Source organism: Bemisia tabaci, chromosome 5, assembly GCF_918797505.1.
Source record: "Bemisia tabaci chromosome 5, PGI_BMITA_v3".
In the NCBI taxonomy this organism is placed as follows: Eukaryota; Metazoa; Arthropoda; class Insecta; order Hemiptera; family Aleyrodidae; genus Bemisia; species Bemisia tabaci.
The window spans coordinates 30,187,182-30,210,853 of NC_092797.1; the positions used below are offsets into that span (position 1 = coordinate 30,187,182).

The 23,672-nt window shown below is 40.5% G+C and overlaps 1 protein-coding gene across 1 annotated transcript in view; it reads right to left on the reverse strand.

The window, feature by feature from the left end:
- Window positions 1-23,672, reverse strand: part of E23 (ABC transporter G family member E23) — a 128,537-nt gene that overhangs the window by 8,256 nt on the left and 96,609 nt on the right. Inside the window, exons 2-11 of the mRNA XM_019051992.2 lie at window positions 7,966-8,138; window positions 6,939-7,108; window positions 6,119-6,224; window positions 5,610-5,710; window positions 4,989-5,150; window positions 3,982-4,075; window positions 3,400-3,567; window positions 1,664-1,804; window positions 1,272-1,390; window positions 376-583 (exon numbers count right to left, since the gene is read on the reverse strand). Of these exons, the coding sequence (XP_018907537.1) occupies window positions 376-583; window positions 1,272-1,390; window positions 1,664-1,804; window positions 3,400-3,567; window positions 3,982-4,075; window positions 4,989-5,150; window positions 5,610-5,710; window positions 6,119-6,224; window positions 6,939-7,108; window positions 7,966-8,138 (1,442 nt within the window). The remainder of the gene's footprint in view (window positions 1-375; window positions 584-1,271; window positions 1,391-1,663; window positions 1,805-3,399; window positions 3,568-3,981; window positions 4,076-4,988; window positions 5,151-5,609; window positions 5,711-6,118; window positions 6,225-6,938; window positions 7,109-7,965; window positions 8,139-23,672) is intronic.

Below are 23,672 nucleotides of genomic sequence, written 5' to 3' on the forward strand. Positions count from 1 at the left end.
CGCCGTACATGTCTATCTTCCCATCGGGCAACCGACACCGCGTCATCTCTTCACAGGACGTCAATCTTTCTTACAATCCCTCTAATCATTCAAATTATTCTGATCTTTCCCCTTGATCTTTAACCAATAAATATACAGCCGAAAGTTGATTACTTTTTGTGTCTCCCTTCAAAACACATTAGACAGTGCTATACAGCTTTTTGGCGAAGCTGACAAGATTATAGCTAATTATAATTGTTGAATATAAACTATGTTTCTTCCTCTATTACTAATAGCCGCTAGTGACCAGGATTCAAGGTGGCGTTCGGCAGATAGTCTTGTGTGAGTCAGGGTACACAAAAGGTACTTAGAGCGTCACTTGATTTTCACACTTACATGAAGATAAAGCCCCAAAATGGGCGAATAGCATCCAATATGTCATAGAGAAAAACATCCATCCCTGGATATCGTGGAGAAACTCCTCTGACCTAGGAAGTTGAAACCAAAGAAGTCCAGCCATCAGACCTAAACCTATAGTTTGCACCCAATTCAAGGTGGAAAGCATCCTTGGCCTTGCCTCTTGGAAATTCCGCCGGCTTAAGACCTGGGAACAAAATAAATTGAATTTATTTCACAAAAACTCTGGTGGGAGGTAAAATCTACGTCTTAGATTAAAATTATAATTAAATCTTAGTATGAGAATTATGAAAAAAAGGGGGCGGGAGGTACAGAAAAATCTGTCACGATAGTGGGATCGTAATCTGATGGGTGGTTTCGGTCATCATAATCTTAGTTTACATTTATAAATCCAAAACCGGAATCAAAATAAGTTCATCAATCAATTTTGAACGATTACTCCAATTTTCGCGGGTTTTTTTGTACATGGTTCTCCCTATCATCTTAAGGTTTATAACTCAGTATTTTCCACCTCCCTATCGTTCCGATCACAACGCCTTCAATAACCGTGATGGCAATATGAGCGGCTTATAGGAGCACGAGTAGTTGCGCGCAGCAGTTTTTGTTACTTTTGCTTTGTCCAGGGAAGGAAGACACTTAAAATAAACTTCCATTTTCGCATTCCCCTGACCTCTATGTGTTGCTGTCTGACTAAAATTCTAAAAATCGCAAAGAAAGAATTTTCTTTATCAAATGTATTGACTGAACGTTATGAACTTCTTACACGGATACATTTCTTCGTTTCTGAAACGAAAATAACAGCCTCATTATATATGCGATAAAAGTCGTTCTTATGACCTGGCTTCAGGATAACAATTAGGTTTGCTGAGGCTTACCTTAAACTGCGTCCAGAAACATGTTGGCCATTGCCAGCCATAGTCATCTTCTGAACTAACTGACGACGATGCATGACTTTGATCATCCAACCAGAGAGTTTTGTTTTCTTCTTCTTTGACTGAAAAAATAGATAACTAAATTTAAAAAATGTCATTTTCACATTATTTTCACATTAATTCCTACTCAGAAGAGTACTTTGTGTTTTGTCCTATTTCAGATTAATCACATCACAACGTGTTGGAGAAAGTTACTCCTACACTTTTTTCAAACCCTGGTTAAAGTCAGATCATTTTGGAGATATTCCACGGAAAATTTGACTTGGGAACACCTATTTAATTCATGAGGACCACATGTTAAAACTAAATGAAAAATACAATTATCTTCAACATACCTGCTATTGTTGTGTAAACGTGACCTTGGTTTTCATTAGTATGAGGAGGACTAATGGCTACGCACAGATCACTGCTAGGAGGGGGTGGTGGGGATGTGAAATGATGACTCCAGTCTCGATGAAATTCTCCTCCAAGATGACCTGGAAAATTGCAAAGGTGCTTGTTTTCACATAAATTCCCAGTCATTTAAAAAGTCATTCCAATGATACGTCCTCTCCGTTTATTCATACATACGAAATTGTTGCGTTCATATCGCTCTCTGGCGATATGTGACACCTAGCCGCCACAGAACCCTGTCCTACCATAGTCTTTCTGGGAGTTGGCACACTATTTTTTAAACGTATAAATGATAAAAGATGCTAACAGCATATGGTTTGCATGTCACATAGTTCCATTTAGCATAAATGCGTTCATTTCTTGTAATTCTCTTTGTCGCCATTTTTTTTCCTGGGTGTCCTCTTCGTCTCCACCTAGGAGGAACTCAGTTCATCCACGAGGACAAATATTTGGAAAGAATTTTATCTATTAATTATGTTTTGTTGTTGGATAAAAACAGAATAAAATTTGGTGGCCCGACCGAAAAAAGTTTCTTTTCTTTTAATGGTCTCTGCAAAGCGAGCTTACTTAATAAATATAATTGCCTTTCCCTTTTTTTAAGAAAGGAGAGAATTTTCCGAAAAGAAATTCAAATTTTTGGTACCATAAAGTATAGATTTAGCACGTTTCCTAAAAATTGAGAGCAAACGGTATTTCACTCAGTTTTTCTTTATTTTTACACTTCATATAATTTTCTTCGATTTTAAAAAGCCATTCAAATGTAATGAATGATGTGCTCGATAATCAAAATTGAATTTTTAAAAGTAATTATGGTAGACTTTGGATTATTCAGCGTAGTATAAAGTCATCTGGTTCTCCTAAGTTTTTGATGTTCTAGATATAAAATAGTTAGTTTAAATATGATCCACCGTAGAATAGAGATGTTGCATGTGTGAGGAATTTGCGATTTGACTGTTGATTCTTACGTGAAAGTTCGCGAAAACATGATGGTGCCACTGGTTTTCTCTGAAATCAACTCCCGAGCTCAAAAAAAGCTCTCAAGATGAGGCCAAAATGGAGGGGATATCCCACGCTATCCTGAGAGTCCACCTCTCCTTCAAGTCAAATTCTTCATGCAAAGATATGGAGCAAATGCTTTGTCAGGGTTGCCACTTTATTTGGGGACTCTAAAAATGAAAACACGGCAACCCTACTAATGTATTTGCTCCCTATCTTTGTATGGAGAGTTTGTCTTGATGGAGAGGTGGGATCTCAGGATAGCGTGGGATATCCCCTCCATTTTGGCCTCAACTTGAGAGCTTCTTTTAAGCTTGGGAGTTGATTTCAGAGAAAACCAGTGGCACCATCGTGTTTCTCGCAAACTTTTACATAAGAATCAACAGTCTAATCGCACATTCCTCACACATGCAACATCTCTATTTGGTATATTCTTCGGCGCTGGTGCAATGTGGCGGTCAAAACACGTGAAATAAATGAGAATAGAAATTCCTCCGATGTTTACTTGTCCACTGATTAGTTGTTAATTACAAATATGTACCCACATTCGTGTTTGTGTTGGTGCGTTTGATTATCATCCGGCTTTTTCCGCATCCGGCTCGGCCCTGACACCAATCAAACCGGATAATCCAGAGTCTACCATAGAAAGGTTTCGCTTCAGTCGCATGTAAATGGCACTTACCGATAGAGTGTAAGCTATTTGTGTGGTAATTGCTAAGGTATTTATCACAGATAGAGTTAGAAAAATAGTTTGGACGCAGCTCAACAGGATAGTCAGAACTCAAACGTGCTTCTTGAGAGGCAGCTAAAATTTTTTCTTTGACTTCCTCACTTCCTTTAATCTGCTCCACTGCGAAATGAACAAGACAAAATAACAAACAATTAAAATCGATCCGAGTAGATATTCTATGATTCATATGCTTTTTCTCATGATTGTGCTCCACTTATTAGACTTGAACAGTTTGACTAAGTTTTTTTGAGTGGACCAGCTCAATTTTTCGCTTGTGTCATTTCGTGTCTCGTAAATGACCATCTACCGTCTTCTATCCTCTGATATAACTATTATTGAAGATCAGAATAGTGCGACGTTAAAATAAAAGAATGAACATTGTTTCATCATTTGAAAACTAAGCAGTAACGTTGATAAACTGGGGCCAATTTTTTTTTAAATTTTCGGATGAATATCAAAATTATATTGCGATTAATATAGTATTGAAACACACGTTTAAGAGCTAGAAAAATACAACTTGTAAGATGTACTAACTTATAAAATCCGCTGGGTTGTAGTGTGGCATTAGAGTTAATCCTACATTATTGAAAAAATCTACCACTTTGTGAGTCTCTCCGAAATAAGCAGTCTGAAACAGAAATAATCGTGATGCTGTAGTTGAGACAAAGCTATAGTGACAGAAAGATCAGAGATAAGTATGCAAAGATCACTAGAATTGATTTTTTCCTGACAAAAAGCTATGTTCGATCATAAACAGCAGTCAATAAACCATTGTTTTTTTCCAATTTACTCCTTCTAAGACCTTGATATCTGTTTGATGATCCTACTCTGTTATTCTTGTAGAGCTTGGATATTTTTAGTCCATCCTCCTCCCTGTTCAGCCTCCCATATTGACTGAACATTTTGAAGGTTTTACCCATATTATGAGATTTTTAAGAGTGCAAAATAAAAATTACTATTATTTGTTATAATCTTCAAAAAAATAATAATAAAAAAAAAAAAAACACTGAATGAACTTCAATTCTTAACAAACCGTGCGTTATTGGTTCGCGTTATGTGTTAGGTGTGAAGGTCTCTGCTCACAGATTTACCATGCACTGAAAAAAAAGTTTCACAATCTTAACTTTACTTCTAGCTGATTGGGTATAGCGCCAGCCATAAGAGTAGTTACACTAACTAAAAGTGTAAAGGCACCAGCCAGCGGTATAGTTTATCCAACCACACCTATGCTGACTGTGAGAGCACCAGCTAGAGGTATGGTTGATCTAACCACTCTTTCAGCTTGCTTAACTATACCTCTGGCGTGAGCAACTACTCTAATATCTTGCGCAAAAATCAGCTGGGAGTATATTTGGGATTGTGATACTTTTTTCTGTGTGTGTGTGGTGCGCTTAGTTATACCATCCCAGGTAAAACATTTTTGGAATGATTGTTCATATAGTATTGACCATTTTTTTTCAAATTAGGATAAACAAAGATCATTAAACCGTTGATCATTCTTTGGATAGACCGGTTCATGCAACGCGTTGCAAGAGACTTACCTGGCCATTACAGAGCAATAGGAGTTTATCGAACATGTGAAACATTTGTGAGGACGGTTGATGAGCGGTGACAACAATCGTTTTCCCTTCTTTTTCGGCATATCTCTTCAGTAGTGCCATCAAATTAAAAGCTGCATGTGAGTCAAGACCTGACATGGGTTCCTGTAAAATGATCAATCGTAGTATCATTGGTTTCTAAATATAAAGTCGAAATACTTCAGAATTAACAATCAATTGTACATATTCTAAAACTAAAAACTCTAATTAAAATATTGTAGGTCAGAAAATTACATTCGTGTACTGTTAATCTACCAGACAGACGACCTTTTGATATTACCACTACTATTACTTTCTCCCTTTTTTTAGCAGGAGTAATCGAGTTAGATTTTCTTTGATAAAATAGGAAAAAAAAAGATATATTTCCGCCTCACGTCTGATACATTTTTGAGTACCGAGGATGCATTTCGGTATATTCAGAATCTTGATAAAACGGTACAGAGAATATTGCAGAAACAGTGACAGGATTCTTAATTAAAATGATTATCATACGATTGATACTTCAGCACTGCATAATGTGGTGGGTTGCTAATTTAGTAATACTATTTAAAAAAGACCACTTACGTCGAGTAACATTAAGGCGGGATTTGTCAGAAGTTCACATGCAATATTCGCCCTCTTCTTCTCACCTCCAGATAGACCACGTTTTATGTAATCTCCTATGACTAGAGACAAAAGAAGAAGAAAATCAATACGTTGGAAAAATAAGAGCAAAAAATTATAAATAATCGGAGAGAACTGTTATGAATTTTTCAATTATTTATGTACCTTTTTTTTTGAAAGTTTTTGAATATATATCAGTATTATAATGAGCATCCCTCGTACAGTAAAGGTAAGATTTCTTCAGGGGGAAAAAGCATGGAGTTATTGTTACGTTGGTCGTGGTGATAAGAGATAGCAAGATATCCTGAGGGTTTAAAAGAAAAAAAAATCTATTACTTACTGAACTAAAAAATTGCAGCTCAAGAATACAAATTTCAGTGAGGACAATTTTTAAAGCTCATTCTGCTTGAAATTAAATTAAATGAGTGGCAAAAGTGAAATAACAATTATGTAATCATGATTATACTTACTGGTATCTTGGCAATTTCTTAAATCCAAAACGTCAATAATATGATCGACGTACTGCATTTTTTGAACGTAGGAAAACGAGTCGGGTAACCTTAATAGTGCTGTGTACTGAAATAAAGAACCAGGAAAAATCCGAAGAATCGAATTAATATTATGTACAACAATGCGTTTTAAGACAAAGAAATGAATCGGTAAGCAAAAGTAAACGTAAAGCTCTGTTAAAACTACGACTTTGAATGATGGACCGCATTTAGAGAGCAATATAGAAAGATTAATGGTCCAACGAACGTGTTGGAAAAAGCGCCAATGGAATAAAAAGTTTATACTTAAAAAGTAATTTTATTTTTACTTCACTAGTTATCTGACTAAGATTTTTTGAGGTCGAGAAAACAAACCTCTTTTTGAATGCGAGAAAGAAAATTAAAAGAAATTTTACCCACCGTTTTAGCTTAGAAAACTCACCCGAATCATTTCATTTATGTTTATTTATTTATCTGTTTGTTTTAAGGTAAAATCAACCCCCCGCGATCAAAAGTTGTTGATAAGTTGACGTACATATGCTATAAAAAGATCTATGTGAGAATTAATTGATACAAAAGGCACTATGTGCATGAGATTTGAGAGTAATATTTAGTTTGCTTTGATTTTATTTACTTTTACATAGTTCTTTTTAGCATAAAGATAGTGGCAGTCGTTGTACTTTTGGTAATAAATCATAAAGACTTTTCCTACGGCTCTCCCATTCCCTTCCAACATGTTCAATAATAGTTTAATAAGTGAATAAAAACATCAGAAAAAGTCACAATGAGGAAAGAAACAGACCTCTAAAGTTTGGCGGAGGGTGAGGTCTGGAAAAAATATATCTTGCTGTAACACATAGCATATTCTTCGCTTCCATCTTTTATTCAGCCGTTCTCGATTCAGTCGAATGCATCCTGAGTCTAGTTTTATGCGTCCCGCGAGACAGTTGAGAAGCGTCGTCTTTCCACATCCTGTAAAAATATGCGAGAAATATACTCATAAATCATCTTACAGTATGATGAGAAAGTAAACAGTAACAACTTTTAACTTAAACTTTTTTAATCTGACTCGAGTTCTGTGCTGCTCTTGAACTTTTGATCGTTATTGAATGACCATAGTCGATGGATATCATTGCTGGGAGAGTTTTCATCGATCCATCCATCGATATCGATCTATCGAAGTTATTCGATAACGATATATTTATAGACCCACCCCTATCAAGGGAAGAATGGAATTTTCCCGTACGTCGTTTCACTATCAATTCTTATTCCACACGCTAAAGCCGTAGCCAAAATCGAAAGATAAACTTGTGAAAAATGAACATATACTCGAGACCTGTCCATAAGACGCCATGGAAATCGAGCAAAGTTTAAATTCTGTTTTTTCTGTGAGCCTCTTTTTCACACTGAGCTTTTCCTTTGAAAAGTGTATGTCTTGAGCATCACGAAATAGAAAAACATAATTGGACTGCAAATGACCTCCTCTGAAAAGGAAATGATTCTACCTGAGACAAAGTTTGCCTGAAATACGGCCATACTTTAGTTCACCGAATCTAGGCAAGGGAGGCTTAATAATGCTGAGCACGAACAGAAAATATTTCACGCTTTCTTTACAAACTCGTCAGAATCTCCTTGAGGCACCGAGAGCCAAAAGCACGCTGATTTTGTGTGGTTTAGAGCCATACTAGCTCAGAGTCTAAGTTTGAGACGCTCTAAAATTTTACACCAATATAATACTTTATTGTCGCTGATTTTTTTTTTTTTTTCTTTTTTTTTCCATCGTGCCTACATAAAAAAGAAAAGAAAAAGAAATTAAGGCATGTACTAACCTGATGGACCCATAACGGCGAGAAGTTCGCCAGGCTTGACCATTCCACTGACATCTCGAAGAATTTGTCTTTTTTCAACTGATACTGAAATATTGGTAAAAACTAGCTCCAAAGGGCGGTGTGGCAAGTGCTGTTGTTCAACTGACAGACATGGATAAAGGGCGCTTTCAACTCTGAAACAAAGCAAACACAATTTTTTTATTAAAATAAAAATATTAATCTTATTCAAAGTATTTTACATGAATGTAAAGTTGCTATCACGACGAAAACTTCTTAACGGGATTACTGACGAAAGTTGGCGCTCTGAACTAACGTAACGGGGTATGATGGTGGGTCATAGCCTTGCTAACTCAGTCCCTTCTTCACACCGACCAAATTGGTGCCGCGAACTAACTAAATTGGTATATTACACCAACTCTTAATGAGTATATAGTTATAATGGATGCGTTACTGTGGCGGTAGCCAACCACCATCCAACGAGAGCAATGCGCTTTACGCTCAACCCTCATTGGTTGACGAACCTGCCCGCCAGAGCTGTATCAGCAGCGCCACCGAGCCCTGAGGGCAAGTGCGGTAGCCAATGAGGGTTGAGTGCGTAAAGTGCATTGCTCATTGTTGGAGGGAAGGGATTGAAGCGGAAATGTTAAGGTGCTCAATCCCTCAAGATTTGTGATTTGAAAGAGAGCAGTGGAGGTTAGGAGTCGTAGAGCGCGAGGAAGTGCTGTAAAGCGACTTATATGTATGTAAGATCTAAAAATGCCACCATTTTTTTCGATGTCTTTTTTATTGATGATTGAAGATCTGTCGATCTGGCAGGTCATATCGGTGACGTTCAATGGCCATATGAATTCAATTTCAACAAATTTACCAAAATTTAACTGGAGAGATCTACGCATAAAATTTTACCATGTGTTCGACTAGCACTCAAAACTTTCGAGTGTTTTTGTTCCCCTCGATTTCATTCAGGAGGATGGTCTTGTGAAATAATTCGAGGAATTCCACAATAACGCAGGCAACCGAGTGGAGCAGGCGTGGCGTCGACTGGTCTAGATGAGACTCCGTCCTGGGCTCGGTATTTAATTATCGGTTACTCGGGCGGATTATTCGAGAGCGAGCTTTTCGAGACGGGCCAACCGTCCGACCGGGAGGGGGAGGGGAAGGGGGGCTGGCCGGGGCACGGGAGAGCGGGAGTGAAATTTCGGGGGCGGGAGAGGCTGGGAACAAAATTTAAAATAAAGCCCACCGATGCACGCCCGCGCCCTGATCCGTGGCGCACGCGGCGCGCGGAGAGAGCGCATGAGGATTTCGACGTCGTCGCGCAGCGCAGCGCTGTCTCCGCTTTTGTAGCGGGTACATTGACCCAAAATTATTTGTTTATTTTAGCAATCAATTTTTGGGCCGTTGACCTCCCGGACAGATTGAATCGACTTGTTTGACTTCGAGCATGCACCCTAATTGATTTAGTTAATTTTTTTTACGCTCCAGTACACTCCGTGCGCGCTCCGTCCCCGACATACATTGAGTTGGCTTGTTCACTCATTCGTTGATCTGTACGTGATTTAACCCGACGAGCGGGCCCACTTCGGGGAAGATTAATTGGCCTCTTGGAGGTGCGTTAGCAGCTGTGCTTCGTAAAAAAGGAGACTCTTGGGTTATTTGACTGGACGTTTATGTACTCACAATGAGTCGAAGGTTCAGAGGAATAACCTCCGTATTTTGAGACTGTTGTTTTCTTGCTGGAATATAAACATCTTACCCTCACTGGAAAAAAACACATTTGATCTAGAGTCCAGACTCTTAAAAACATCGACAAGAAAAAATACTCTTGATTCAATCGGATTTTTGCTTGAATCAAGAACCAAGCCTCTTAATTTGAGCGGATATCCTTTTGATTTAAGCTTTAATCTAAGTCAAAGCTGAGTTAAGACTAAAGTTAAGCTTAAAGCTTAACTTTGAGGTTCTAAAAGTAGTTCCATTGGTTTCCTAGTAACATTTTCTGCTCACGGAGAAAAATACTTCGTGCGTGGGACCCTAAGTTGAGGTCATTATGGATCTCTGAAGTTTTCGGATCACGTATCTAAAAACTTGAGGTCCAGCTGCCGAAGTTCGGGTCAGACATCGAGGCACTTCGGTATGTACCGGAGTACTTCAGATGTGTTGACCCGAACTCCTTCGGGTATATATCGAAGTACTTCAGATGTCTAACCCGAACTTCGGCAGCTGGACCTCAAGTTTTTAGATACGTGATCCGAAAACTTCAGAGATCCATATGACCTCAACTTCGGGTCCCACGCACGAAGTTTTTTTTTTTTCTGTGTAGAGGCACCCCTTAAAATTTAATATGCGACGAAATAAACATCAAAATTTGCAGCTTTAGTCAAAAATGTCATGTCCGACCTCTCTAATTGACTCGATCCACTGTGGGGCGTCCTGCTGAAGAGGGCGCTAAGGGCCTCGAGAGCGATGGACTCGCGGACAAAGGACGGGCGACGGACTCGCCTCGCTAAGTCGGCCTAAATTCCACGCTCGATTTCACTGAAATATTATAGCGCTGAGTAGCAGTGCTGCAGTTTCTCCTCAATATGTTGTTGACCCCTGGTGCGGAGGCGTCGCGGCGCGCTGCGCTGCGCGTCCCGACGTCCAACGTCCCGTTCCCGTCCTAGCGTCCTTCCCACACCACCTCCTCCTAGAACTCGCGACACCCACCAAAAGCCTATGATTCTTTCGTTGAACCATCCGCTACAACTCCGATGGCCTCGCTGCAGTTTGATAAGGCCTTTTCCTCTTGTGGGGTGTTTCGGAAGCCATTAAGGCAGGAAGGTCCATGGCCAAAAGTCACTTTAAAGGAATTCAGTCGGTTACGTATGCCGTGAATTGCAGAAATGGAATAGTAGAGGAAAACAGATATGGATCCAAGTGACCTACATATTCGTGATCTACGAACCAAGATCGGTGATCTTAAAAAGTCCCAAATCCAGGTAATACCGTGAAAGAATGCAATAATGTATTTTCTTCGGGAAATAAACTGATTATTGTTTATGTCCGTTTATTGTGGATCATTACTTACAATTCCTCGCACTCTTTCCCAAATCCGTGCATGATGAACACTGCACTACTTTAAACATAAAAATACCATGAATAAACATTCAAAAGGAGTAAAATTCAAACTAATTAAGATTTTTATTTAAAACTGAGCAACGGGGCAACTGAATCGCACCTCTAAGGGGCTAATTAATCGTTCCCGGAGTGGGCCCGGAGCGTTAGGTTGAATCACGTACATTACGTGATTTACACAGAAATTAAGGGAAGTTAAAGAAAAACTCTCCACACAGAATAAGAAAAATCTCACTCATACATATAAAAATTCAACAGAGTAAATTTGAAAATGGATCCTCACGAGTGTTTACATAAATTTACGGTCACGCTCAGGAAGGGACATATTTTTTCGCGCAGCGTTAAACATTCGGACACAGCTGTGTTGTGGGGTTGCATACTCATTATTTTGAAGGTGATTTTTGGAGACGCGATATTAACTGTAACTTTGTCACTTTATGATTAAGAAAACCTTGTGGTGAATGCTCGTGAGAGGAGGCTCTTGAGCACTTTTAGATAACTCTTAGACGTAAAAATGTAGATTAAATACAACATTTATAAATATCTTAGAAAATTCCTTTGACCTTCTCTTTTTACAAACTTCAAATAAATGAGTTCTCAATTCGTCAATCTCGCTCAATCAAATCAACAAATCGAGAGATCTGGTATCAATTATTAGGATCAATATAGTCACATCGTCTCCTAGACGAGGGGATGTATCAAATTCAAAGGTTACAAAATCGACTCAAAATGATTTAGGTGTTTACGAGAATATGCTTGCGTAATATCCGTCTAAAATTGTTCAAATTTGTACGTGTAATCAGAGAAAAAATTAGGGAAATGTTCAGTCAAAGACGCCCAATTTCTTGTAATATACAACCTGCAACTGGAAATTTTGCAGAGTTGAAATATATAGTTACGTTTGTTCTACCACGAATAGAGTTTCCTCCATCAAAAAATAAACAAAAACATAGCGGGCAATGAGGTACTTATTTTACTAAAACAGTGCATCGTGAAAATTATCTTCAGATAAAATCCTGCATGATAGCCAAAGCTGCAGCAGAGCACTATACGCCAAGATAAGGAAGAACGCCGTTTGAACATTCGCGAGTTGCCAAATTTCCCTTGATAAAACGTGTATTTTTGACAACATTCATGCATATATTTCCTTGAAAATTTCAGGTAATTTAGGCTGAATTGCGTACAAAATATTCTGAAAATTTTGGAAAATAATATCCGCAATTTTCCCAGTAAATTCGGTTTTTATAAGAGGAAAGTTGGCAACGTCTGAAGGCTCATACGGCGTTCTTCCTTAGTACGGCAGTATACCTTTCATTTCAAGTCCAAACACTATTTCAATCACAGAGTCTAATTAAGTCTTCGAACGGCATTATTGACATAAAATAAATTATATCGATGGTAGAGATTTCTCTTTGCGAAAGGACATACGGGCGACGATCAAATTGCTATTGTTGGAACTTCCTGATTACCCATATAGATCTGTTCTTGGGGGTTTGCCAAAATACCGTCTGTCCTCACAGTTTACGCCTTTCATGCTGATCCCTGGGTTTGTTTTCGAGACTGCCGGTATGCTGAGATAGGACATTTCTATCAAAATGCTTCCTTCTCTCTGGTGTGACACAAGGTGTTACTAAGGGTTACACAGAGGACGTCACTTTGAGAGTAAAATTTTAACAAAACTCTTACGTATCTACAATGTTAGTTTTAGCGGCAGTAATATTCCGTATTTTGCAGTTAAATTTGCGTTTTGCATAATGTAAACGATTTTTAAAGGTCAAAAAGTATATCTGATGCCATTTTTTCATCAATTTTCTTTTGACTTGAAATTCACATGAATTTCACTGGAAAACACCTTAATATGGTTTTATACATCGCACAGAGCATCATTTACATAGACGAAAAACGTATTTCTTTTCATAGGTTGCAAAACTGACTCAAACAATTTAATGTTTTACAAGAACACGATTTGACAGTCTCTGGCCAAAATTTTTCCGATTTTTTAAAGAAAATGTATTGCAATTTTCAATTAGAAATGCGGAACGCCCAACAGCTTTTGAGTAGTAAAACTATTTGAAATTGAAACTATAGAACGTTAGGATGCAGTTATGTTCTTAGGAAACGTCAATTTCCTCTCTTTTTTTAATTTTTTTTTTTTTGTTTTTGAAAGTTAATTCTAATTTTAACGGCTATTGCAATGACTCATTGTCCGATTTCGGGCTCCCTTTTTAAAGATTTTTTTTTTCTTGTAACCGTCACGATCAGGAGCGTGATGAGAGGCTCTTGCTCCTGACGAAAACTCGCCGTCTCTGGTGAGAGTTCGATGACCCGATATTCATCTTGCTTCCATTATGTGTTATCTTCTCGTCGCGGCCCGGCGACGCGACGAGGCGCGGAGGGCCCTCCCATTGATTGACATTCAAACTCCTCGCTTCTTTTTTCTTCCTCTTGCTTTCTTTTTTTATTTTTTAATCATTCTTTTCACTGCTTTTCCCGAAAACTGTGCCAGTGGTCCGTGCCAAAACTCCGTGAACCTCGCCAGCCGCGCGCCGCGCCGCGCTGCGTCCCGTCACGCGTTTCTGGCGCTATTATAAGTGAACGGCCCTGTATTCTGTATTGTAATGCCGACATCAACGGGAAATCTAGTTTTTAGGGGAGGACGGAGAAAAAACCAAGTGTAAGTATGCTGACTTGAATCGCGTTAAGCAAAAAAGAATCTAGAGTTTTCGGATTCGCGCAACTTCTTCGCTGAAAGAAATACGGTAGAGTCTCGAATATCCGCGATAATTGAGACCGGAGGTATCGCGGATAAACAGTAGGAATTAAGACGTGATGGGTACTTTCCCCTCTTTGGCCGAGATCGGGTCTCGATTATACACGATGGTTGGGACTAGAGTACCTGTATAGCGAGAGTATAGACAGATTTGAAACTCCGAAAATCCATCAGGCCTTTACCGATGCCTCCGCGAATAAAGTTAGGGCCCAAAAATGCAGCCAACCAACGAATTTCAATTATCCAGAGCAATTTATTAATACAACTGTTACGAACCATCGTTTATGAAGCACGTATTTGACTTAGTTTTTGCATAAATTTACTCATTTTTGTGGAAGAACGCTCATTTATGTACTTTCTTAGCCATCTTCGTTAGAATTGGAATCTACAGACTGGCAGTGAAATTTTGTGCGTTAGAAGTTGGTTAGAAGGGTGGCTGCACTTTTGGGCCCTAAGCCCTCCATGAAGCGATCTGTCCATACTCTCGCTATGCAGGTACTCTAGTTGGGACAAGAGGAATCGCGGATAAACAGAGGAATCAAGACGTGATGGGTACTTCCCCCTATTTGGCCGCATTTGGCCGAGATCGAGCCTCGATTATACGCTATGATTGGAACAGGAGGTATCATGGATAGTTAAATATCGCGGATAAATAGGAGAAATCAGGACGTGATCGGTATGTTTCCCTATTCGACCGCATTCGGACGAGAGTTTTTCCGCGATGATTGGGACCAGAGGTATCGTGGATAGTTAAATATCGAGGATAAACAGTAGGATTCAGAACGTGTTTGGTATTCTCCTCTGTTTGACCGCATTTAGACAAGAGCCTCGATTATCCGCGATGATTGGCACCGGAGGTATCGTGGATAGTCGAAAATCGCGGATAGACAGTAGGAATCAGGCCGTGGCCAGTATCTCCCCTGTTTAGCCGCATTTGAACGAGAGTCTCGATTATCCGCGATGATTAGAACCGGAAGTATCATGGATAATCAAAAATATCGCGCGGATAAACAGTAGGAATCAGGACGTGATCGGTATTTTCCCCCGCTTGGCAGCATTTGGACGAGAGTCTCGATTATCCGCGATGATTAGAATGGGGTTAGAATATGACAGAGGTATCGTGGATAATCAAAAATCGCGGAAAACAGTAGGAATCAGGACTTAGTTGGCATATTCCTCTTAGAACCGCAACCAGATTTCGAGAATAAATTTGAAAAAAAGTTCACTTAATCTGTTTTCCAGTCAGAGTGAACAGCGGGAAATATTTGTATGGATCCCTTTCTGATGATGGCAACGTTCGGACGATCTAAGTGGCCACTACCAATTTTAAAACGATGAAAAAATTGGCAACGATGTGAGTAATTTGCGCGGGATTAAAGAACGCCTTGTTACAAACCAGGAGCTAAGACGGAATAGGCACGATGGGTGGTGCAATGAGGCTGAACGCAGTTGGTCAGAGCGATACAAAGGTAAATCAAAATCGTCGAGTGAGGCAACGGAGGTTGTTCAACTCATGAACCACAATCTGTTCGGAGATCAACTGGTCTCTGTCATCTATGAAATATGAAATAAAAACCGAATCTGTGGGAGCATTCGTATGTGGAAAAGATCGTCTATGATGGTCATACGATCACATTTTTCATTTTTGTTTCTTTTGAAATTCGTTTTTACGCTTTTCCTTGGAAAAACCATTTACTTTAGCAGTGGGTATGCTATTGCTTATAGGTAGGTCACTTCTCTAGGTCAAACGTTAAAGCAGGATGAGTAGTGTTTTGAAATCATTTAGTCCGTCTTAAAACTTTGAGATAAATTTTAGAGAGATCCTCTTATAGACGGATGATCGATTCCTTTTACACACTACACATACGTAAACTACAGCATAGGGACTAGAATACCTAGAAACTCGTGTTAATTCTAAAAAAAGAATACCAAAAACTTCCGAGTCCCGGTCCCTATTGTCCATCAAAGTGTATACTGCTGTAAAATCAATTTTTTTTTTTTTTTATGTTCTTGAAATTCCGATGGAGGTTAAAAATGTCTTCGCTAATTTAATTTTTTCAATTTGACCTGGAAAATGAAAGCATCGCCAACGCTTCTGTCGATGCTGAGCACTCGAGCAGCCGTAGTTTCAGAAATTTTAGTTTTTTTTTCTCTTTTTTTTCAAATCCAAAACAACCTTGCTCGACTGGTTCAAAAGAACTGATAATTTTTGTCCCTGATCTTTATAGATTAATGATTATCGCACGATTGCCCCTTTTAGGGAATCCGCTCCACTATCAGTGTTTCAATTTCCGACGTGTGAATTGAGCGATACCTAATTTCCGTCCAGGGTCTACATCCGCATATATTCTCGTCATTTCAGGGCCCCTGTAACTAAACAACCAGTAACACCGATGATCATTGTCAATACAAGTCAACACCTAACCTAACGGTCCGAATCTTTTCTGTGCCCATCTACGAGGACGCGACATATTTTCCGGAGGCCCGGACGAAAAAGCCCGGAGCGGACGCGGCCCGCTCCATATTCAAAAGACGGCCGGCACAAAAAGTTGGTGGAAACGCGGGGAAAAGAGATGCGGGGATAACGGAGTCGAAAAAAAAAAGAGAGACGAACAAAGAACTCGATCCACACAAAACTCACAATCAGAAGCGAGCAACACTGATGTATTGAAAGGTCAATGGCTTCTACGCTGGACCGTCGTCGTCGTCCGCCTCGGTGCGCCGCGCCGGCGAGGATGCCACATTTTGCGATAAAAAGTGGATATTTTACACGGAGTTCAATGCGGAAAACGCCTGTTTTTTAGTACCGTGTGGCAACAATGCCGCGCCGCGTCCGTCACCTCGCCCGTTGCTTGGTTAGTTTGTTAGTAAGTCAATCTACTTTCACTCGTCACAGATCCCGCCATCTCCCGTCAGCTGACTGTGCAGTGTGCCCCCGTCCCCCACGCCCGGCGGCCCCCGGGCCCCCCGCGGACGTCCCGTCACGGCGCGGCGTCAACGGTTCCCTCCTTCGCGTCCCCCCGCCGCGCGCCGTGCGGGAGTTTTCTACTCAGCTGAGGCTATGCTGGCTGGCTCTGATATATTGAACTCGACGCAGTTGCATCATAGCAACTTTGAGCAGAGCTATGTGCGATGCACAGTATGTGCCACCCCGGTTAGAATGCATCCACGCACTTATTTTGTTCTACGAAATCCAGTTGACGCCTGTCGGGGCCGCGCGCCGGAGCTTTCTCTGCCTCGCGGTAGTGGCTGGAGTAGCAGTGGCTACAAGGTAGTCAGGCCGGGTAAACAGGTAAAAAAGCAGTTACGAAGTGCCCCTTGGAGCTGCGATCGACTTATCGAAAAGCGGACTGCCTGCATTTTGGGATTGCTCCATGAGGAATTACCTGAGTTAGATAGTTTATCTGTGTTCCAAAATACCATAGACCTAAAGCCGGCTGTAAGATTTTCAAAAGCTTCTGTAGCCGGCTGTACAATTTCTTATAGCCTTTTATAGCCGATGGCGATTAAGCAACAGCCAGACGATAAAGTTTATGCTAAACGTTACAAAATACGGATACTAGGACTTAGATAGTTTTTGGACTACCGCTCTCTTTTTGTGCCGTAGTATCTTCATTTATTTTGCGAGGAAAGCTCCGTACTTTTGAAGGATGCCTGTCATTCCTAATATGCTGGAGCTCCTTCAATTTCGTATGATACTGTGCAATACCTCTAGTGTGAAATAGTTGCTTCAAGCGCCGTGGTACGCTGCGGCGCGGCGCGACGGGCGGGCAGCCAGCGCGAAACGCGCATTGGCGCCTACAAACCTAACAGGGATACTTCACGCATTGCGCGATGCGTGAAGTATCCCTGTTAGGTTTGTAGGCCCCAGTGCGCCGCCGCTCCGCTTTGTGTTAGGCTCTAATATTTAATCTGGCGGAGTCAGCGTTATTCAACTCATGATTTTGAAATGTTTGCACACTCTGAATGGATCATTCTCATTTGAATTGATGAACAAAAATATGTATTAAAGGAAAATATAATGTGTGTTTTGTAAATATTAAGGTAGTTCCGTATCAAACTTAATGAATTCCAAAGCACACGAATTTCTACACAATTTCTTATAGCCTTTTATAGCCGATGGCGATAAAGTGTAAAGCCCAGCGATAGGAATTATAGCCCGACTGTCTACTTTTTTATAGCTTCGTATAGTCCGGCTATATGATTTGCTCCGCTTTCTACAGCCAGCTATATGATTTTCAATAGCCTTCTTTAGTCGGCTATAAGAACTCCTATGGTATTTTGAAACGCAGCTCCTATCGCCAATTTTTACCAGGGGTAGCATTGCCTCTTTATATACAAGTCATTTTCAAGCAGGCGAGGACAAGCAGACAGGCCATTCTGAACCATGCCCTACTTATTCCAAGTTACCCTAAGTTCGGCTACACTTGCTCCCAAAAGAAATCTGATGGCCAATACTAATCTTTTAATCATTTTAACTACACGTTTTTTAATCTCCATGAAATCTACATATAATATTCGGTGTTAGAAATGTGGGCACTTGTTGAGATTTCTTGGGGAGCATGCGTATAACTACATTGTCAAGAGGCCACCGCCAGGTTTTTTCCCCGTGTGGGAACGACTGTATATTGTACATTAGTCTGCGTGGAGCAATGAAATTATCTATACGCCAGGGATATACTTAACTGAAAGAGGGTGTGCGTTGAAAGAAAATGAGCAAAGTTAAGTATATAGAGTCCCCAAGCGTTCGCTGCGCTTCCATCTGCAGTGAGATAGACCTACCAGGAGCTTTTGTGAGTTTTAAGTACATTTTCTTATGGTTCACCGCTTGATGAATCGTTCTTATTGGTTTCAGCTTCAGGCTAGCGGGATCATCGATTCATCGCCATTGCTTGGTCTCACACTTCAGCGCCGCTCCTGAATGACCATTAAAGTTCATTTCGACGCATTTATGCTAAAAAGAACTATGTCGCACGCAAAATCACCGCAAATAGTTCCTTTTAGCATAAATACGTCCATTTGTAATCCGTAAAATGAGCGCTTGGCAACACTTAACGTATTCGAGAGTTGAGATTTTAATGTCAAATTTTTGGCAGTTTACTGACTCCCTTTGTTTACTCTCCGGTTATTTAAAGACTGTTAATGGCTAATGTGCGGCTGATCTGAGTCTCGGAAACTGATTCGAGGAACGGGAATTTACTCTCCTCTAAACTAAAATAGTTGGAGCAAATTCTCTTAAAGCATTTTTACCCAGATACCGACGACTGTTCTTCCGGGCCGGTCGAGACTAATAGGCGAGGCATGGAGAAAACACTTTAAAGTATAAATGTGCGGGCTTAAATGAATCGCTAGTGACTTAGCGGATATCCCCTGATTTTGTTAGCGAAGAAAGTATGTGTGGCTCATAGAAAGTCATGATCTACGAAGTTGGCGAGACCGTTAGTGTTATCAGAGTTATTGTGTTAAATCGTACAGATTAAACAAATAAGTGGCCGAATGCGCGGGAAAAAGCCTTTCACTACAGCCATAAAGGCGGCCGAGCTAAGCGCGTATTCCATAGATTATGCCAACATTTTTGTGTCAATATTGCCTGCACTGAGAGCGCGATTACTTTCTCAATGGATTATTTCTGGAAGTTGGCGGGTCCATTTATATGATGAGACGAAATACTACACAATACCGTGCGTAATACCTCGAGTTTTAAATGACTTAATATCTCTTCTTGCAGCCGCTGAAGTGCTTTCCAGCTCATCGCCCAAACTTTATAATCTACTAAATAAGGTTTATGAATATTAAATATTTCCATCTTTCAGATTAATTGCGAGGGAGATCTCCGTTGAATGAGACTCGCATAATGATATTTTGCCGGTGAGCTTGCATATTTAAAATTGTTTACTAGCGAACGCCCGCTATCTCTCTTCCTCTCTCTAACCATTGCCTGTAAACGAGAACGGTGTTTTTCCATCGTGTTCATATTAAGGTCTACCCACCTCTGCGGTTATAGGTATCTGAGTCAGTGATTGTTTCAAGGTAAGGTAAGGTAAACGTCCTCTTCGAGAAAAAATGATCAAATTTCACGTAATCTGATATGCGTGATTTGGCAATACCAGTTATAAGGAGCAGCTCTGACCGAAGTTTCTGGAATGTGCAACGAATATAAAAGAGGATGAGAAATATCTGCAAAGCATAAGTTCCATTTTGGTTGTTTTGGCACTTGAAACTTAACGTGGCCATTGCAGAGCCGCCATATTTGTGCCATATGAATTCGAAGGTTGAAAGGTGGCATATTTGACACAGAAACGGAGCGAGACATTGTTATAAGCGCTTCTTCGGCTAGTGCGCCTTAATTTTTTTATACGCAAAATAAACATCTTCCAAGTACATTTAGTTGTACGAGGATAATCCCGAAAGTTCTGCACGTTTTGCTCTTATTTCAAAACTATTAGAAATAGAATAAATTCAATTAGATACGCATATGAGGCATACTCTCAGCTTTAATTTCAGCCCAAGTTTTTAAAAATCGGATGGACAAGACGCTCAGGAGGTCATTTCTCCCGCGCCGAAATCGATGCTTTTCCCGCCACATCGAAAAGTGGCATATTTGACACAGAAACGGAGCGAGACATCATCCTTGAAAGAGCTTCTTCTGTTAGTGCGCCTTCATTTTTTTAAAACGCAAAATAAACATCCTCCAAGTACATTTAGTTGTACGAGGGTAATCCCAAACGTCCTGCGCGCGTGCTAAGTACACAATTCAATCTTCGACACTCTTTTGATCGACACAGATATATCGAAACTTTTTTCGTCGACATACTTTCCATCGAAAAATGTTTCATCGGCATAGTTTTCTCGACGTATTTTCAATCGACATACATCCGATTGACATTGTTTACATCGGCTCGTCATTTGGCTTGTGCAAGTTGCAAGAGGCGACAATGCAAGGCAAGACACTCTTTTGATCGACACAGATAGATCGACATTTTTTTCGTCGACATACTTCCCATCGAAAAAATTTTCATCGACATAGTTTTCTCGACGTATTTTCAATCGACATATATCCGATTGGCATTGTTTACATCATCGCGTCACTTTGGCTTGTGCATGTTGCAAGAAGCGACAATGTAAGGCAAGACACTCTTTCGATCGACACAGATAGATCGACATTTCTTTCGTCGACATACTTTCCATCGAAAAATTTTTCATCGACATAGTTTTCTCGACGTATTTTCAATCGACATATATCCGATTGACATTGTTTACATCATCGCGTCACTTTGGCTTGTGCATGTTGCAAGAAGCGACAATGTAAGGCAAGACACTCTTTCGATCGACACAGATAGATCGACATTTCTTTCGTCGACATACTTTCCATCGAAAAATTTTTCATCGACACAATTTTCTCGACGTATTTTCAATCGACATACATCCGATTGACATTGTTTCCATCGGCTCGTCACTTCGGCTTGTGCAAGTTGCAAGAGGCGACAATGCAAGGCAAGAGCCACGAGCGTCGCGATCTCTCGCCGCGGACAGCGTCATCATCCGAGTGATGCGTAAGATCCTTGTAATCTCCGAGTAGAAAGTTCCCGTCTCATCGGGCATCTTGCCGATGACTCGACTTGACGAGGCATTACTCTTCCATCCTCCACGCACACTTTCTACATCGCCTCGCCGCGCCGCTCGCATTTAATTTTCTAATAGGTGAGCGAATGCAATTAGACAGCTGTTCGGAGCCCCGTCCACGAGCCGCGTTTTCCCTGGTTAACAAAAATTATCGTCGTTTCCAACTGGTTTCCTAATTGATTAGGCGGTTGAGGAAATCCAACGGGCCTCGCTGCACAGTTATTTCGTCAACTTATGATCGTCTCCTCACAGCGAAGACCCTCGCCCAATCACCTCTCCTCCGAGGAAAATCACGTCTTCGAATCATTTTAATGATTTCCTCGCGATGGCATTGGCGTTTGAAGCTGATTGGAAGCTTCACTGGGAAAAAAGTCGCTCGGATCCTGAGTCCAGACTCTTAAAAACGTTGACATGAAAAAATACTCTAGGTTTATTCCGACTTTTTGTTTGAATCAAAAGGAAATCCGCCTAAATCAAAATGCTCGGCTCTTCGTTCCAAGGAAATATCAGATTGAATCAGGAGTAGTTTTTCTTGGATAATGTTATTAAGAGTCTGGACTCTAGTTCCAAGCGACATTTTTTTTTGTTTTTCGATGAACAAATTTTGGCTGAAGTTAAATGTTTACAACGTGACACATGCAGCGGCTTTATTGGGTTGATTGCGGAACGTGACACATAGCGATAATGCTGTCGTGCTAAGGAGAAATGTTGTATTAACTTATGGCCGTTGCCAAAATTCCTCTGATAAAATGTTAATGTTTGAGGAGAGTTATGAACATGTTTTCTTCAAGGTATCCTATACTGTTGGTTTACGGAAAAAAGTGTTAAGGGTTCTCCCCCCCCCCCCCTCCCAAATTTGTGCCAACCCAATTCGTCGGATGACGTGGGTATTTCCGATTAATTGTGCACTGGACAAAAAAAAAACACATTGGATCTAGAGTTCAGACACTTGAAAACATTGACAAGAAAAAGGACTCTTGATTCAATCAGATTTAAGCTTAGGTAAATCAAAAGGAAATCCGTTCAAATTAAGAGGCTTGGTTCTTGAATTAAGCTTACATCTGATTGAATCAAGAGTATTTTTTCTTATCGATGTTTTTAAGAATCTGGACTCTATATCCAATATGTTTTTTTTTTCCAGTGTACTTTAACCAAAAGTAATCAAAGAACACAAATATTTTCATCAGTGTACGCCTCAATTAGGCAACGTCGAAATTTTCACACGACGTTTTTGCCTGGCACGGTATAGAATGGGCGTCAAGTCGTGTCTTTTGAGTGACTCATCTACATTCACCCAGCCACCTAGTCTGAAGCTGTGTTTCCAAGCAACTTCAAGTAGGTCGGAGGTCAGCGTTGCTGAGTGACATTTGGTCGACCTAAGTCCTGAGTAAGCTAACAACACGTTTTAGAGGTGGCACTGAGGCACTCAGGACGTTGCCCCCGCCCTGGCCCTTGAACGCAAACCAAACGATCCCATTCTCGTGCCCATGCTCATGCTTTTGCGTCGCATGATCCAAGCACCGAACTTAAGTTTCTTTTTTCGCTTCTCTCTTATTCCGCCGTTGCTGGACTGGTCGCCGGCGCCTCCAATTCGCCGATCCGCAAGGGGACTCGCTTCGCAGAGTTGAATTACCGACTTTCTTTTCGCGTCGTTTTCCAGATCATTAATTTGATGATCCCGCCACGAATATTTTTTGCTGGGAGAGATTCGATGCTGGCTGCAGGGAAACAGTAACTACCTTAATACGACAATTGAGATCTTGATTTCACAGGATGCAAGTCAGAACTTGGTTGTTTTATTCGCAAAAAACGAGGTCTCGGTTTAAGTCAGGCCTCTGTCGTCTTCCTCTATAACGTCGGATGCGGTAAGTCCAAACCTGTGATAGACTTGTGTTGAGATCTGTGCCTGAAATGAGTTCTTTTCCTCGAGTTAGGTCACCATCAAGTGAACGTGCCGGTGGGGAAAGGGTGTATGAGACGCGTTTACTCGTGTTGGGCACATTTTTTGTGAAAGCCCTGTCAACACAAGCAAGAGTTCAGTTCCGTAAACCCATCCCTGTTTGGACAAGGCTTTCCACTTATAAAAAACGAACGAAAAAATTATGAAAGAACAGACACAAATGTGGTTAAAAATTTTAACTTCCACCGCCGCACCGACCGCACTGTATTGGCGCAATGCGTGAGGTATTCATGCAGTCTT